This window comes from Sitodiplosis mosellana, unplaced genomic scaffold (assembly GCF_009176505.1).
Source record: "Sitodiplosis mosellana isolate CC-2019 unplaced genomic scaffold, AAFC_SMos_1.0 Smas_scaffold_4753, whole genome shotgun sequence".
NCBI classification, from domain to species: Eukaryota; Metazoa; Arthropoda; class Insecta; order Diptera; family Cecidomyiidae; genus Sitodiplosis; species Sitodiplosis mosellana.
In genome coordinates, this window is record NW_022599995.1 from 6,142 (window position 1) to 22,850 (window position 16,709).

At 35.4% G+C, this 16,709-nt stretch overlaps 1 protein-coding gene across 3 annotated transcripts; it reads left to right on the plus strand.

Annotated features, from left to right (window-relative positions):
- Positions 1–1,241: 1,241 nt before the first annotated feature.
- On the plus strand, positions 1,242–16,192 carry LOC129572332 (carnitine O-palmitoyltransferase 1, liver isoform-like). 3 transcript variants are annotated; one of them, XM_055452273.1, is made up of 9 exons: positions 1,242–2,920; positions 11,444–11,750; positions 12,073–12,209; positions 12,478–13,278; positions 13,519–13,857; positions 13,974–14,427; positions 14,727–14,979; positions 15,103–15,209; positions 15,455–16,192. In XM_055452273.1, exons 2-9 carry the CDS (start codon positions 11,610–11,612, stop codon positions 15,560–15,562), a joined length of 2,340 nt encoding a protein of 779 aa, XP_055308248.1. In that variant the 5' UTR covers positions 1,242–2,920; positions 11,444–11,609; the 3' UTR covers positions 15,563–16,192. The 3 variants fall into 3 exon arrangements, with proteins under 3 accessions (XP_055308248.1, XP_055308249.1, XP_055308250.1); XM_055452274.1 differs by lacking the exon at positions 1,242–2,920 and adding an exon at positions 9,668–10,064; XM_055452275.1 differs by lacking the exon at positions 1,242–2,920 and adding an exon at positions 10,057–10,191.
- The last annotated feature ends 517 nt before the right edge of the window (positions 16,193–16,709 follow it).

The following is a 16,709-nucleotide window of genomic DNA, read 5'->3' on the forward strand; positions in this document are numbered from 1 at the left end:
ATAAATGTTTTGAATTTGAGTGAAGAAACAGAAAAAAAACAAACGTAAATACATGAACGATTGCTTCGAGATAGGTCTGTGACCCATATTTCATGTAATATGTACACACGCAGGCCACAATCAAATGGGCACATGTGTAATAATTTGTAGGCGCTAACACTAACAACTAAACAATTTTTAGGCTCAACGTTTAAAAACGCAACAAAATGTGATGACACGTTCAACATACAGTTTTCCGCAAAGAAATGTTTGCCATTCTCTGTCTCGCCCTGAGGCACCGCATCAAAAACGCATTTTCAATGTAAGGAATTCAAAAAACTATTCCGAACGATTCCAACGAAGAAAAAAACCCACACACACAAATACATTTGAAATCTCTGAGAGCCGACAATGAAATTTTGCTTGTAAATTCTCTGTCGTTGATTGTTGATGCATGTGTGTAAAGTAGCGAGCGGAGGCTTGTACAACATTTGTATGCGTGTGACTGACGTGATTGTATTGTATTTCACATAGTGTAATTTGTTGTTTCTTCTGTTTTGCTCTCGGTTTCGGCTCACTTGTTGGTTGTTTTTTTCTTTATTCGTTCCATTTGTTGTTTACATTTGCTTCTGAAAACGACAGCGCGCATGAGAATAAAAGACGAATGAAAGAGGAGAAGACAACAGAGAAAAAAAAACAACAGCAATGAAAATGGACTTTGGACCGTGTGGCATATTATGATTATCGAACGTATACACTTTTCAATTCGTGTGTGCGTGTGCGACAGATAAATATAGCGTATAGGGAAAAATAACACGTTCAGATTTGAATTAAAACCAATATAGTTGAAATCACACATTCAGAGAAAAAGACAGAGAAATATAATTGAATTTTGTTGACTCGGTCTTATTTGGTTCGATTCACATAAGATTCAAGTTGAACTGGTCATTTTAAAACGACAATGCAATCAAGCAACGTTCTGTTTTTGGTTTTTGGTGGGAAATTCTTTTCGATGGAAACAATGGCGTGTTTTCTTTTGACGGAATTATGAAATGAAATGTGTGAAAGTAGATTGATGTGGTGCGAGTTGAAGGCAGACAGAGGCGGAAAACCACAGAAATGTATGTAAGCATCAAATGCACTTTTGAATGAAAAATCGTGAAAGAGCAAATGCTATTTGGCACACGGCACGTCAACTTGAATCATTTACTTCAACTTAAATAATTTTTTTCAATGAAAATCTTCTTCAACTGACAGAAACTCGAAATGTTTTGGATCAAATGAAGGTGAAAATAATTGAAAAGGCAAAAAAAAAACTCAAAGAAACCGATCAACACTGAACCACCAATAGAGTATTATTATTTCTACAAACATTGAGCAAGTAGCAAACGTGCGCTCGTGATGACCCGAAAACATTTCAGTGTGAGAGGGGAAAAAATCGATTGGCACAGTTTGCGTTCTGGAGTGTGTAAAATCATATGACTGAAGTCAATGTTTGTCTATAAGTGTTGGGCTGCTGAGAAAGAGTCAGTTTTGTGAGAGAAAAATTCAAATGAACGGTATTTTGCTTTCACATTAAAGCGTGTGTTCCTCCGTTCAACGTTGAAAATCGGTTGCACTTTGCACCTATCTCGCTCACATGTATGTCGCAATGGTGGCGGTACAATGTGAATTGATAGCACAAGCGCGCGCGCACGCTCGATCGCCCACTGTCGCAATATTTTGTGTTCAATCCACCAATTTTATGTATATGCACAAACATTGACAAAGAGCTAAAGAAAAGAGAATCACATATATGTATCGCTTCATCGATTCTAATTTATTGCACTGTGAGTGCAATTGAGTTGGCATTTGCATACAGGCGAATATAACCAATTTGCTTGAATATTGCTGTTGCTGTTATTGTTGACATGGGTTAAGTTCTCTATTGAAATTTATCCATGTGTATGAGTGTACATGTGTTAGAATGGCTCGTTGACGGTTCAGCTCAAAGTGTCGGTATGAGTACGTACATGCAGTGTGTACGTAATTTTTGTGTTGAACATTTTCAACAAGCATTTCATTGAAGTCTCTTTCTCTCGGCATTGGCTTTAGCGTACACGTATACACGTAAGCATGCCATACGAGACAGTGTGTGTGCGCCCATGTGTTGAGTTATTTAGTTCAGGGGGTCTGTTTCATAATCGCCATCGTTTGCCTAATGCATATGTATTGACATCTCTTCACAGAACAAATATGAATAAACACAATCACAGACGGCGGACACGCAGAGCGTGTACTCAAACGTATGAGTGAGAGTGAGTGAGAGAGAGAGAGAGAGAGAAAACTTAAAAATGAACATTAACACGGCCGAAAAGTGTTTCGGTTAGGTTAGTAATAAGTAAACTGCTGCAGTGTCAATTAGTATGTGACTCTATCTCGAGCAGTTCGTTTTATTTTTGTTCCTCTATTTTTGTACTCTGTCTTTTTTTTGGGGTATTTGGTTTTCATCGGTGTTCGTTTGAACGTTTTTTTTTCCTCAATTCTATGTCAAAACGTTCACTCATTCAAGCAAATCGGCTAAATGAGTGAATAACCGGGATTTGTACGTAAAATTCGGATTAATGAAAAAAAGCGAAAGAAAGACTGTGAATTTGCTATTTTAAATGAGATTGTGACTGAATCAGAGTGAACAAATTTTATCGATTGAAAGACACACATTTTTGTAGTGAAAGACTGTGCCAATCGATTCTCGTACATTATTTAAAAATCCACACATTTACGAGAGATATTCAAGTGCTAAACGCGAACATTGAACGTAAAAATAACAAACTAAAAAACATACACTATTTTATTTCATCCAAACGAGCCGTTGTTTATATCCATCCATTTATGCGACATCGCATTCTGCGTATACATTGACGTGGTATTTGTAGTACACGTGCAACTCAACGAAACTTGGGTACAGAATTTTGTTTCTACACTTTTTATTTCTATCTCTCTTTCTCCATTTTATTCATTCAATTAATTTTTTTTATATCAAATACGATTTTATTAGAAAAATGCGCTTTTTTCCGTTCCGTTACCTGTGCAAGTTATTCAGTGAATTAGAAAAAAAAACTGTTGTTGTTGTTTTTGTCGATGGAATATTCTAGCGGAAACTCATAGCATTTAAATGTTCGTGATTGCAATTAATGAGTGAACAGAGGCAATTCCATTGCATTTAAATAATAAACAAGTAATTAATTGTGCTTTGGGAAAATTACACCCGATCAGCATCTTGCGTTTTGCCAATTCCCACGAATCGTTGAACACAATTGGCAAAACGGCCGCCAATTGTGTATGACATGCAAAATCGGAAACGATTCCCTCGGTGTTGAGGCATACGCCGACTTAAATTGTGCCAAATGTAACTAATCATTCAAAAATAAGTGTAATCAAATGCTCAAGTGACTCGTTCTCTCTCTCTCTCCCTCATGTGTGTTTAGAGAACGAGCACCGATTTTCATTGTTTTAGCCGTTGAACGGTACGTGTATGTCTAGTTGCAAATAAATCTATCCATAAACCATATGGGAGACAGATGGGCTGCGGCACACGGTCAAAGGTGTTCAAACTCCAATTGTATGTTTAGTGACGGGATTTTGGTTGGCTTCTTTTAGACAATGACTTGCGATTACTTGGCTGAGAGAAAAAAAGAAGACAAAAAAAACGGTGCAAAAAACTCTTTCAAAGGACAGAAATTAATGAAAGACTTTTGCTGAGTTGTCGTCGTCGTTAGCGACTGTTTTCTGTCGATTGTAAAACTGGTCACCAATCGAAATGAACCGAATTTTTTTTTGTTCCCGATGCGAATAGAAATGAAAACAAAAAAATCGGCAAAACGCGCTCGGTGTCAATGATCAGTTTTCAGCAGTCGATTAGACTTTGACCCATCGCAGAAAATACTATACGCTTTTGAGAATGAAAGATGAAGAACAAACAAAACTGGATGTTGCCAAGAATGAACTGAAATGCCGTTGAAATGGTATTAGATTTGATAAGAGAAGATAACACATAAAACGATAGACAGCAACCAAATACCGTCAAAAAATTAGACTTTGACCAGCCAAAGAGAAAAGTCAATTAACATTTTAAAATTGTGAATTTGGCCATTTTCGAATCGGTTCGCCGTTTTTTTGTCGTATTGAATATTTTGATTATGATATGGCTGTTTTTGTTGTTGTAGTTGCTGCTGTTGTCGTTGCCGTTGCCGTTGCCGTTGTGCGAATATGAATTCGCGCGCTCTCTTCAATGCGCCCGCAAAATCGTCTCTATGTGTATGTGAATTTAACGTTTCGCTTGCATTGATTCGTCGACCTTTGGACTTGTTTTGCAATCAACTGCTCTCCGTTCATAAAAAAACATATGTATATATGACAGAAAATGTGTGTATGTTTTATATACTACGTAACCGAAAAAAACAGCTTGGCGTCGTCGGCCTTCTCTCTCTCGCTCTCTCGATATAACTCTCGAGTGTTGAATCGATTTTTATCTACTTGTGATTGGTATTTTTTTTTTGTTCATGGATGTCTGCATCCAAGTTTCCGTATCTGTGTGCCGTTACCTCGACGCGCTATGATCCACCATAATTGATTTCAATGCGAAACAACAATATACGTGACCACTTGCATCGAACCAATTCGTTTTTTTTTTCACTATTCACCTCTCTCGCTTTGGATGATATTCTAATAATTTTTTATCATAATCACCTTCATCATCGTCAAAGAGTGTGTCATTGTGAAATCAACTCGATTATTTACTTCTCTCTTTCTCTCTCTATCTCTCTATTATTGTTATTATTTACGCTTCTTGTTGTCACACTTTTATTATCCGTATTAAACTGCCATTTACTTGTACAATAAAAAGTCATAAAATTGCCTTTTTTGTTGTCGAGTTACGTTGGTAGTTACGCGAACACTTGTTTAGGGCTCGCTCAATCTCACCGTCGTCATCGTTGTGAATGGAAAATATCCAGGTCGAAATAAAAAAGAAAACATTGTTGTTTTCAAAACAATCACACGCGTGTAAAGAACAGCTATAAATGGGTTTTAATGGATTCATGCATTAGCTATTTATTTGATTGAAAAGTACTCGGATATCGATTCAAGACACTTTTCCGATTCTAGCGGTCGAGTCGATACAAATGTAGCGTACCATTCCAATGGACAAATATGAAAATTTGTTTATCCATCAAAACGTTTTATCCAGCCATTGCAAGGCAAGAGCCTCACATTTTCTTCCACATCAGTCAACAATGACGCAAACAAAACACACAACCTTTTTGAAATCCAAATTTACATGCAAACTCCAGTCAACAACTGAACAATGTATGATAAATGTTTTGAAAATGAATCTTGAATGAAGATTCCAGAATAGAAAGTAACAACAATCAACAACAGGTGTTTAAATCATGGCTGTTTCCCACTAGTTATCTTTTCAGCTAGAGAATTTTCAGGAATAAAGTTCAAGTAAAATAATGGAAAATTACCACTAATAAAAATGAAGCATATTTTTGGGTTTTATTTGAATTTTCCATCATTTTTACACAAATCTGAACTTGAATAATGAATTTCAACCAGCATTTGTTGACATATTTATAAAATTTATGACAATTCTACAGGGAAAATCGGTTTAACATCGAAATTTGATTAAGAATATGGGAAGTTTCATAAAACAGGATGAAAATATTGCTCAAAATTGAATCAATCGTCGTTAATTCAACTTCAATCAATCGTCATAAAAAAATACTCAAATTTGAGCTTCATTCGAATTCAAAAGTGAAAATTCAACGTGTCTTTTCAGCAAAGTATTCTGAATGTTGTGCAGGGACTTTTTTATCGGGAGCGGAGTGGTGCAATGCACCAGAGCGCAAACGATTTGAGGGCGCACGAGAGCGTTGAAGGCGCTCGAGCGCCATATGAATTTTTTTCAGTTTTTCAAAGTTCAAATCGAACGAGAGAAGTAAAGGTGCGCGCTTCTGGCGCTCGGGCACTTCGGCGCTTTTGTTCGATTTGAATTATGAATCACTAAAAAATAGTTCCGTGTTTGTGGGCCCCCAAAAAGAAATCCGAACAGAAAGATATATTATAATAAGCCTGTTAATTGAAAAATAGCATTCAAGAATAGAAAACACCAAAAAAATTTACCACAGATTTTTTTATGGAATCTGGGAAAAATTTCGCATGATCTTCGAAAATTGTATCTTTCAAAGAATCATGTCTGGCTGCCCTATTGTTTCAGTTAAGGGCGCTAGGAAATTTTTGCACCAGGGCGTGAGCGGAGCAAAAAAGTCACTGATGTTGTTTTAATTCAAGTTCTGTCGCGGAAACGTATACTTTCTCTTCGGCAGGTTGTTGATTCAAAATTGGTGTGATTTCATCAGCTGTTGTTGTTTCTCTTCGAGAAAATCGATCTGGTTTCGTAATGACACACGGGACAAGTTTGTTGAGAGAGAGAGAGAGAGAGAGAGAGAGAGAGAGAAAAGCATCTAAGATACTCTATATGGTTGAATGAAAATGAGCCGCATAAATATAGTGTTTAGTTTGGAGTTTATTCGGTTTACTTTTTTTGCCTAATCATAACCTATTGATTTGCAATTTAAATTGATTGTGTGTGCGCGCGTGCTCCCATAGCCAGAATATCGATCGACTGACGTCAGTTGAAACAGATAGATAGAAACTGATTAGAATTATAAATCAGACAAAGTGGGTTTTTTCTTGCGGTTGTTTTTATTCTAGTGGTTTCGATTTGCTCAAAAGCCGGCTAAGTAAAATTGTATCTCGTGAATGGTGCAATAAATCATCATAGTGAATCACGAAACTATCTTTTTGTGTGCATATTTTCTGTTACAGTTCTTCTTCATTCGTTGAAAGTTTATTGTTCTACTTATATGATCAAATAGCCCTGAATAATAAAATAGGCCTTATCGCAACGTAGTAACTATTTATATATCAAAACTGATAAAGCAAATTGGTTTAGTTTTCGGTTAGTGTGCTTGTCGATTTGATCAAAACGGAAGCCAAGTGTAGCATTATGTAATGCAATTTTTACGTTTCAGTTTTGTCGAACGTGTGTGAACGTCACATAATCTCTTTATTTACAGTGAAATCGTCACTCCTCAAAAGTAACTTGTTTACTGTCACCAATTTGTTTCTTGTCGTTGTTGCCATTGTTTTGATCTCTCTTTCTCTCACTCTCACTTGGAATTCCGTCTTTTCGTAATAATTGTTGATTTTTATTTTAAGCCCGCGTAGAAAAAGAAGCCCAACAAGAATTTGCGATCATATGATTGATTGTTTCTTCATTTGTATGGAGCAAAGTGCTCTATTTCTCCTAACAATCATTCCTAATGAATGACCATAAACTTTAATCAACGATTTGCTCGTAATTTGCTCTCTCGAGCTGTGTGAAATAAACTTTGTAACGCTGCTTATTGCGTTTCATTCGTTTTGATTGCACATGAGACTGTGTTTTGCCTTCGTGTGATACAAGTGCGTCAACAAATCGTTGTCTAGTACCGTGTACTGATGATTTGCTCTGGTTGCTTTTTTGACTGAACTTCGGATTGTTATATAACCGTATTTAATGATTGTTTGCGATGTTTAGCCGTTTTATCTCGTGATTGTGAGCTCTATTTTCGACCGAAATTGTGGATGTATGAATGAATAATGTCTCTTTTTTCTGGTCATACTTGTCCAACACCATCAGACACACGATTGTTATCGCTTGCACGCGATCCCAAACGAAAAACATTCATATTGGTCAACTCGCGTGAACTTGCGATAGCCAGACTGATTAGTCAGTCGCATTTTTTCACTAGTCCAACAAACTTTGGTTCAGTTTTTTTTTGTTACAGGGGTCGATTCGGAAGTGAACAATTTGGTAACACCGAAAAAGTTTGTTCTTATCGTACCGAAGCTCAAATAATTTCGAAGGTTAAAACTGGTTTTGAGCTTCTTAAAATAACCATTAACACGGTCTATTTTTAGACAAAGCAACGCAACAAATCCCTCTTATGGAAAAATTGCACCGTGTATTTTGATTTATAAAGGTCATTTTTACGATCAAACTCCACTTGAACGGTTTGTTTTTGATTGTTCTCGCTGCTCATTCTCACAGCACACTATTCCATTCGAAACAGGAAAAATACAACGAAAATTTTACGCACTACACGGCTTATCTGGTGTGGTCGAATGTTGTTCTAGTCGACAATGATAAGTTTCAAATGCATAAAAATACCTTTTGAAATACAAACAAAAACAAACTGCAGCTGATTCCATTCGATTCGAATTCAATCGCAATTGTTGCTGTTCTTGTTTCATTTGCACTTTGGTTACGCTATAAAGCGACTGTCTATTTACTAGGCATTGCGGAACTAAATCGAAACTGCGCAAAACATGCGGTATTTTTTTGTTTTCAACACCCATTTCACGGCTACCCTTTGATCGATTGTATTTTCTAATCATGTTTCTAGTGCCCCAAAGCGTCGAACGCCATGAAAAGTGATGAAATCACCATTTTTTACACTCGATTTATTGGCGAACGAACAAACGATGAACTGAAAGTATAGGCAATATCGTATTTCGAATAATTTGCCGGGCAATTGGGCATTTGGTATTTGGGTTCTTTGGAAAATTCTTTGAAAAATTGTAAAACATTGTTCTCAATGAAAGAATGGAAAATTTGCACTTCAGAATTTTCAAAATTCAAAAAATGTTGTAAGACATTTTTGTGAAGAATCATTGCTGAAGAGCCTACGGACTTTCAACAGATAATTTTACTTATCCTTAGAAATATTTGTCTGCCCTTTCGGAATCATTTTTAATTTTGCTTTCAATGCCATTATAAAACCACTCTTCGAGATGACAATCGAGATCTCGTTGAGATCGTACAAAATAATTCATCTCGTTTCCATAAGTCTCATTATTTTGTCTAAGTGAAAAAAAAGTACTGGTGACACACTTTCGGAAATTGGGACCCAATGTAACATTGACGTCAAATCATGCGAAAATGATAACAAATAGAGGTGTGGAGCCTTGAAATGTGTTACAAATCTCAATGGAAAAAAAATCAACATACAGAAAACCTTAACGATTTTTGATATTTTTCTGACGCAGTTTTACTATCTTTGAAAATATAATCAAAGGTGTCTCTTTTTACACATTGAATCGAGTTAAAATCGGCAATCAACATTAAAGAAATGAAGAACTTAAACAGAGTTGTGCAATAAATTTTTTTTTTTTTCATTCTAAAGTGTTCCTAAGATCAATTTATTTCAAATCTATTTTCAAGAATAAAGTTGATTCAATCAATCAATCACGTCATAGAAAAACAAACTTTAGTGTTGTGTACTAATTGTTGATGTTTTCAAATTTGGGAAATTCACGTGAATATAATCTAAATCATGGAATAATTTTATCAATTACACACCTCTTGTCTAATCTTATAACGAGCCCTTGCGCTTTTCGATTGACGGTGAACTTTGTGTTGGACGTTATCAGTCTCGCCATTGAAGAATGTAAAGAAAAAAAGCGTCAAAACAAGAACAAAGTAGTTTTCCCTATCTCAACAAATTAAGTGGCTGTATTAAATCAAATAAAATTGTTGATTTATATCGAAAAATGAGCCTATGTTTTTTTCTATGATGGCCTTATTTTCAATTATATGGTTCGAAATTGAGCGTCTACTGGGCCAGAGTGCCATGAGTTTCATCCCAAATGGTATAAAATTAGACAGTCATAAACTGGTTTTTTGTTTGAATTGTAAACAGAATTGTGCACGGCACCAACGTCCAACATTCCAAATTAGTCTCGAAAACAACGGTCATAAGCGTGCACTCACTTGCACACATACACACGCGCTCAACAATGTGTGCTAATGTGTGCCACACTTGAAAATTGCATTCGTAACAGAAATGTGCCCCCACCAGCCAAACAACCAGCGATCAACAAAAACAACAACGACGATGGCGTCAACGATGAAACAATAATATCGGCTTACGTCGACAGGTTGCTCAAGCTGGCTCAACCTTTTGTACTTGCTTTTGATTTTAGCGCGACACATTATTGTAATTACTAATCGGTTTCTCATTATTATTTTCTCTACTAGTTTTGTTTTTTGTTGATGTTTTTTTTTCGTTGTTGTTGTTGTTGTGTGCGTTTGTGTTCACATTGATTGAACATTGAATTGACGCTGTAAGCTTTTTTGTTGTTGTGGTTGTTGTTATAAATTAATTTGGCGATTGCTTACTTAATCGGCAGCTTGATGAATTGAAAGGTGCTTCCAATTCAATGACAAACACAATATACGCGGCTTTTTTCCCCATGTTCATGGCTTTTCCGGAACCAAACAACTCAGTTGGTGCGTAGTTTTGGACGAATAATTCGGCAATTTGACTTATGACTCGAATATGTTTGTTTTTCGGACAAAATACCTTCAAAATATTGAAATTTTGATTTGAATTCAATGCAATTCGAGACTTTTTCAAGGATTTCTCTTTCTCTTTATTGTGAAGACGCAATACAAAACGATCAAATTCCGGATTAAAAAGTTCAAAAAGGTCTGATTGATTTAAAAGTATTTGGAATATACTGCCTTTTGGCTTCTGAAATGTGTTGCCAATCATAATTTCATCCAAAAATGTTAAGCTTTTTTTTGTAAGGAGTCGAAAATCTTCGAAAATGATTCTATCTACCGAGAATTTAACTAACTGAACCCAAATAGTCGTATTAAAACAAACTGAATGGTCGTTGAATGAATGAACAAAAACTCGAATCATACAAAATGCAATTCCGAAAACCAGTTTTAGCTCGGTGCTCGGACTTTGTATCGTCCAATCGATTGTTCTAAAAAGATAGACAGAATGAATCGTAGAAAGTCATTGTTCTCGATGAGTCGCCGTTGGAATTTTTGTCTAATCAAGTCTATAATTTGATTCATCGTTAATCCGCTGGTTGTTCGAACAAAAAACCGTCGTAATTGAATGTCGAAATTTGTCGGCGAAGCACGTCAATTTGGCGCGAGTGTGCTTATGTGAATGCACACACAGTAACGCATTATTGAAGAAAAAAACGAGTTTTCTATCAAAACATCACAATAAAATTATAAAGTTTGCGAATGCAATTTTTTTTCGTTGGTTTCTGTTCATAGCATATAGAAAATATCAAGACAAAACAGCCAACAGCGCACAAAAACCGAAAGTCAAACAATGTTAAACTGCACTTAATGGAGCGAAAAAATATGCAATTTCGTAAAAAAAATATGGTTCTTTATTTACTATGTAATTTTTCTTCTTCTTCTTCTTCTTCTTCTTCTTCTTCTTCTTCTTCTTCTTTATGTTTGTGTGTCTTTAAAGGTCAAGAATATTATTCATTTTTTTATTCGCAAAACTCATTCTTTTCTTTCCTGTTCTTTTTTCTTCTTCTTTAATTCATTTTCGGTCAACAGCTTCAATTGACATTGAACGCGCGTATCCAGTCACTAAACGGATTGTCATTTTGGAAATCGCGTTGCCATTTGGTTTCGATTTTTTCTTTCTTCGGTTTTAAATCCAGTTTCGTCAGAACAAAGGCAGAAATCATTTTGACCGGTGTTGAACGGAACAACGTTGTAAATGGCTGAAGCACATCAAGCTGTTGCATTCTCATTTTCAATCACACACGAAGGATGGGACATCAATTACGACCGAGAGGTTCTTAATCTCGTCTGGGATTCGGGCATTCGATCATGGAAAAAACGCATCGGACGTCTTAGAGTAAGTGTGGAATTGAATTTTAAAAAAATGAAAAATCATTGAATTGATCACTTTTGATAGAAATGATTGGGTAAACTTTTAGATTTTTACATTGGTTTAATATCCCAAAAATAATTGTTTTTTGATAAAAAATGTGATGACAAATCGACTATTTATTCTTGAAATAGTTCTTGATTTCTTTTCAAAACTTTCACTTCGAAATTCGTTGCAGTAATGATTCTCTATTAAATTTGAATCACTTCCCATCAATAGTTTTGAAAACAATACATATAAGAGAAGTTAAAAAATTTAATATTCTAAATCGATTTCATTTCAATTACAGAATAGCATTCGTAATGGAGCATATCCAGCGCATTTGCAAAGCTTATGGATTATTATATCGATAGCAGTGGCCTTACATTTCTCTGGGAAAAAAACACCATTTGATTTGGCAAATCGAATTCTGCCATGGCTTCCGGGGTATGATCTAATTTCAATTTTAAACATGCTTTCTTTCCGAATAATTCCATTCATTTTCTCTGAAAAATGAATTTTTTTGCAAGTCTCTTAAAATATTTGAAATTGGCTATGACATTTGATTTTTTCCCTATTTCATGGCAATTTTTGTATCGTTCAATCAAAGTTGAGACTTGAAAAAAATGGTTATTTCTTTTGCAAAAAGGACTTTTCCGCCAAATTACCTATAAAAAAAATTTTAATATGAAAAAATCCTCTCTTATTTTCACAGAGATTCAATTTTATGGCATGTGGTGGCATGTTCGTTGACCGGACTCTTGTTTTGGCTATGTATTTGTTTCACAATGCGTTACACGTTGAAACTGTTGCTGATGTACAAAGGCTGGATGTATGAATCGCGTGAAAAGGGTCGCCAAGTATCGACGCGAACCCGTTTGTGGGCGGCTGCCACTAAAGTCCTCTCAAGTTGGAACAATCCCGGATTGTACAGTTTCCAAGGATCACTTCCGAGATTGCCACTACCAAGTGTGCATGAGACTTTGGAACGATACTTGGATTCAGTTCATCCGTTGCTCGATGAGGATAACTACAAGCGTATGGAAGAATTAGCCAAAGATTTTGAACGAACAATTGGCCCAAAGTTGCAACGCTATCTCACCCTCAAAAGCTGGTGGTCAACTAACTACGTATCTGATTGGTGGGAAGAATACGTTTACTTGCGTGGCCGTTCTCCATTGATGGTGAACAGCAACTTTTATGGCATTGACGCTTTGTTCTTATCCAACACAAATGTTCAAAGTGCTCGCGCTGCTGTTGCCGTCAATTTGTTGTTGAGATTCCGACGCTTGGTCGATCGTCAGGAATTGAAACCGATTATGGTGCAAGGACTGGTACCATTGTGTTCATGGCAATACGAACGAATCTTTAACACTGTTCGCATTCCAGGCATTGAAACCGACCGAATTATTCATTACCAAGACTCAAATCATATTGTTGTTATGCATAAGGGAAGATACTATAAAGTCACGATTTACTATAAGGGACGCATCCTAAAGGCACCGGAAATTCAAGCGTAAGTTGAAAGAGCACATTTCATCAATAAATTTTGATTTTATTTGCTTATTTTTGGAATGGTGTGGAATCCACACTGTGGATTTCAATTTATCCATACAAAAATTTAAATTAGATATCGAAATTAAAACTGAGATGCATTAAGCAGATTTATTTAACCGCAAAATGTTGCGCTTGGAATCGTAAATCAATTTTTAAAAAAATTATTAATAAAAAAAAATAATTTTTATATCCGTTACAGGCAATTGGAAGAAATTCTGAACTCAAAATCCGAACCATTGCCAGGTGAGGAGTTGTTGGCATCGTTGACCGCATGGAATCGAACAAAGTGGGCTGAAATTCGAAATACGTTATTCAACAAAGGAATCAATCGTGTCTCATTGCACACAATTGAAACGGCTGCATTCATTTTATCATTGGACGATGAATCCTATGACACGGACATTCACAAGGAAGGCGCCTTAGATCATTTTGGCAAGTCATTGCTCCATGGAAACGGCCACAACAGATGGTTTGATAAGAATTTCACACTATGCGTCGGTACAAACGGTCGTCTTGGATTTAACGCTGAACACACTTGGTAAGATACTCCTCTTTTTTTCGGTCTATTTAAATTCATTATCTTCGATTTATTTTTAAAAAATTGATCGATATGAATAACAAAATTTAACGAAAAAAAACTTCTTCGTTTTCTAGGGCTGATGCTGCTGTGATGGCTCACATTTGGGAAAACAATATAATGGACGAAGTTATTGAACATCCATACGATGACGATGGCAACTGCAAAGGACCAATTGATTTCCAACCACCTTCGCCTCAACGTATGTCTTGGGATTTGAACAACGATGCCTGCCTCACCGCAATCAACACATCCCATGAAGATGCACAGAAATTGTTGAACGACTTACAGCTCCGGATTTACGTGCACGACCACTACGGAAAGGGTTTCATGAAGACATGCCGCGTATCACCTGATGCTTATATACAAATGGCTCTTCAATTGGCCTACTATCGAGACGCAGGACGTTTTTCTCTCACATATGAAGCATCGATGACACGTTTGTTCCGAGAAGGTCGCACTGAAACCGTTCGACCGTGCACCATTGAATCAGCCGCATGGGTCAAATCAATGGCAGACGGCAAATCTACTGTAAGATGATTTTTACAATTTGAAAATTTAACTGCATCACAAAAATGATAAACAAGATCTGAGACTTTTTTGCAAATATTCAAAAACCATTTTTTTCCTTGAAAAAAGTTTGAAAAAATCGGAAAAAAATCCGAAAAAATCTCTTGAAGGTATTTTAATATTTTTCATTAACATTTTTCATTGATGAATCAAAAAATAAAAAATATTTGATTAAGATCGGTCGACTTGAATTCAAACGGAATTTGCCCTGGATTTCTTAACTAAATTTTTTTTTTTCAAATTTTTCTCTTCGACACTAGACTGAGCAACGAGTCGAATTGCTACTAAAAGCTTGCCAACGACACCAAAAAGGTTACCAAGATGCCATGTGTGGCAAAGGAATCGATCGACACTTGTTCTGTTTGTACGTCGTATCAAAATATTTAGAAGTAGATTCGCCATTTTTGAAAGAAGTTCTCAGCGAACCATGGCGATTGTCAACTAGTCAAACGCCGCACGGCCAAACCAGCAAAATGGATTTGCACAAACATCCGGAGTGTATCAGTGCTGGTGGTAAGTGACCAATTGCTTCAGAATTAAATTCGAATTAAAGAAATTGATTTTTTTCAATTTTCTTCAAATTAAAAATTTAAAGTAAGGCTGAATTTTAATACGTCCATATTATTCTGTTCAAAGGTGGTTTCGGTCCAGTTGCTGACGACGGCTATGGTGTTTCATACATTATTGCCGGTGAAGATCTGATATTTTTCCACATATCATCAAAGGCCAGCTGTGCGACTACGGTAAGAATTATTTTCCCATTGGAAATTCAATCAAATCATTAATTGATTTCATGTGCTGAAAACTGAACAAAAATCAATTTCTGATCATTAATTGATGTTTTTAGATTTTTTTAAATTCCAAAATTGTGCGAAATGCGTGTAGAAATTATTTTTTTAAATTTTAGTTACATTTTAAATTTTTTATCTTCTATTTTGAAGTTTATTCAAAGTTAAATTTGTAAACAAATCTTCCATTTTAATTTCAGGACGCTGTAAAATTCTCTAGGGAAATCGAACGAACATTGGCTGATATGAAAAATCTCTTTGAAGAATATCAATGCCTTAAGAAATTGGCAAACGGTTCGTCGAAATAGGCAGCAGCTGCAATCATATCGATAGTGGTTTAGTGCAAAGGGAGTAATTTTAGGCGAAAACAATTCAAGAACAAATATGAAATCAGTCATCAGTTAACAAAGTCTAAGAGATAGCGGATGAAAAAAAATGCCCTAATTTTTTTTCTCTCTCTCAAGATCAAATGACCGAGTATTATCGCTCCTGAGATAAAGACAGTTCTGAGTCTTTGTGTATTTGTTTTTTTCGAATTTTTTTCTGAATCAATTTTTGTTTTTGTATGAAGATATGTTTTGCAACTAAGTGTACCTTCACCAACTTTCGTTATTTATGAATCAACGGACGAACTAAAAGACGATATTTTCTTAAATGTCTGTGGAATAGCTCATTATTTTAGATAGGACTGAGACCAATTGAAAATTATGAACATAGTATGAATGTTGTGAATAAATTGTTTGATTCAAGATACAAATCGGTTTAGTGCTCGTATGATAAATGATTTTTTTTTTCTCTCTTCAATTCGAAGATCACACCACTTCACACATATTGGACAATTGTTAAACGTAATTTTATAAAATTTTAAACCCTTTCTTGTTTAGCAGTAAGTTGATATAAGCAAATCCAATTGATAAAATAAAATAAAATAAATAGAATATTGTTTGTTTTCTTTTTATGAATGTATCAAGTTTAGTTTTATTTTTAATCATTTTAATGAATTTGATATATAGTCATTGATGAATTTACGAAGTAGCTATCTTAGCTGATTTATTTGAAATTTCTCGCTTTTAATCGATTCATCCAACACAAGTTCCATTCAGCGGTATTGATAAGGAGTAGATTTTGAATAAAAATTCAGAATAAGACGTGAACATCGAATATGTGACCGGTCATCGAAGTGTTATTATTTTATTGGAATAATAATTGATCATTGATTATGGTGAGTGTTTAGTTTTTTTAACCGTTTCAGAAAAAAATCGCCACTGTAAAGGGAACCGGTAGATTTCATGGAAATTTCACATAGCTCCAAAATGATTTCTATGAATGGATATGCATTTGTTTACTTCCACAATGATTTGTCAGTTTCTTTTCCATTACCTACCTCATTTGTTATTGTTTTGAGATTTTGTGTCTGAAACTCTACTATTTCTTAAGAACTTCTAATTTTATATA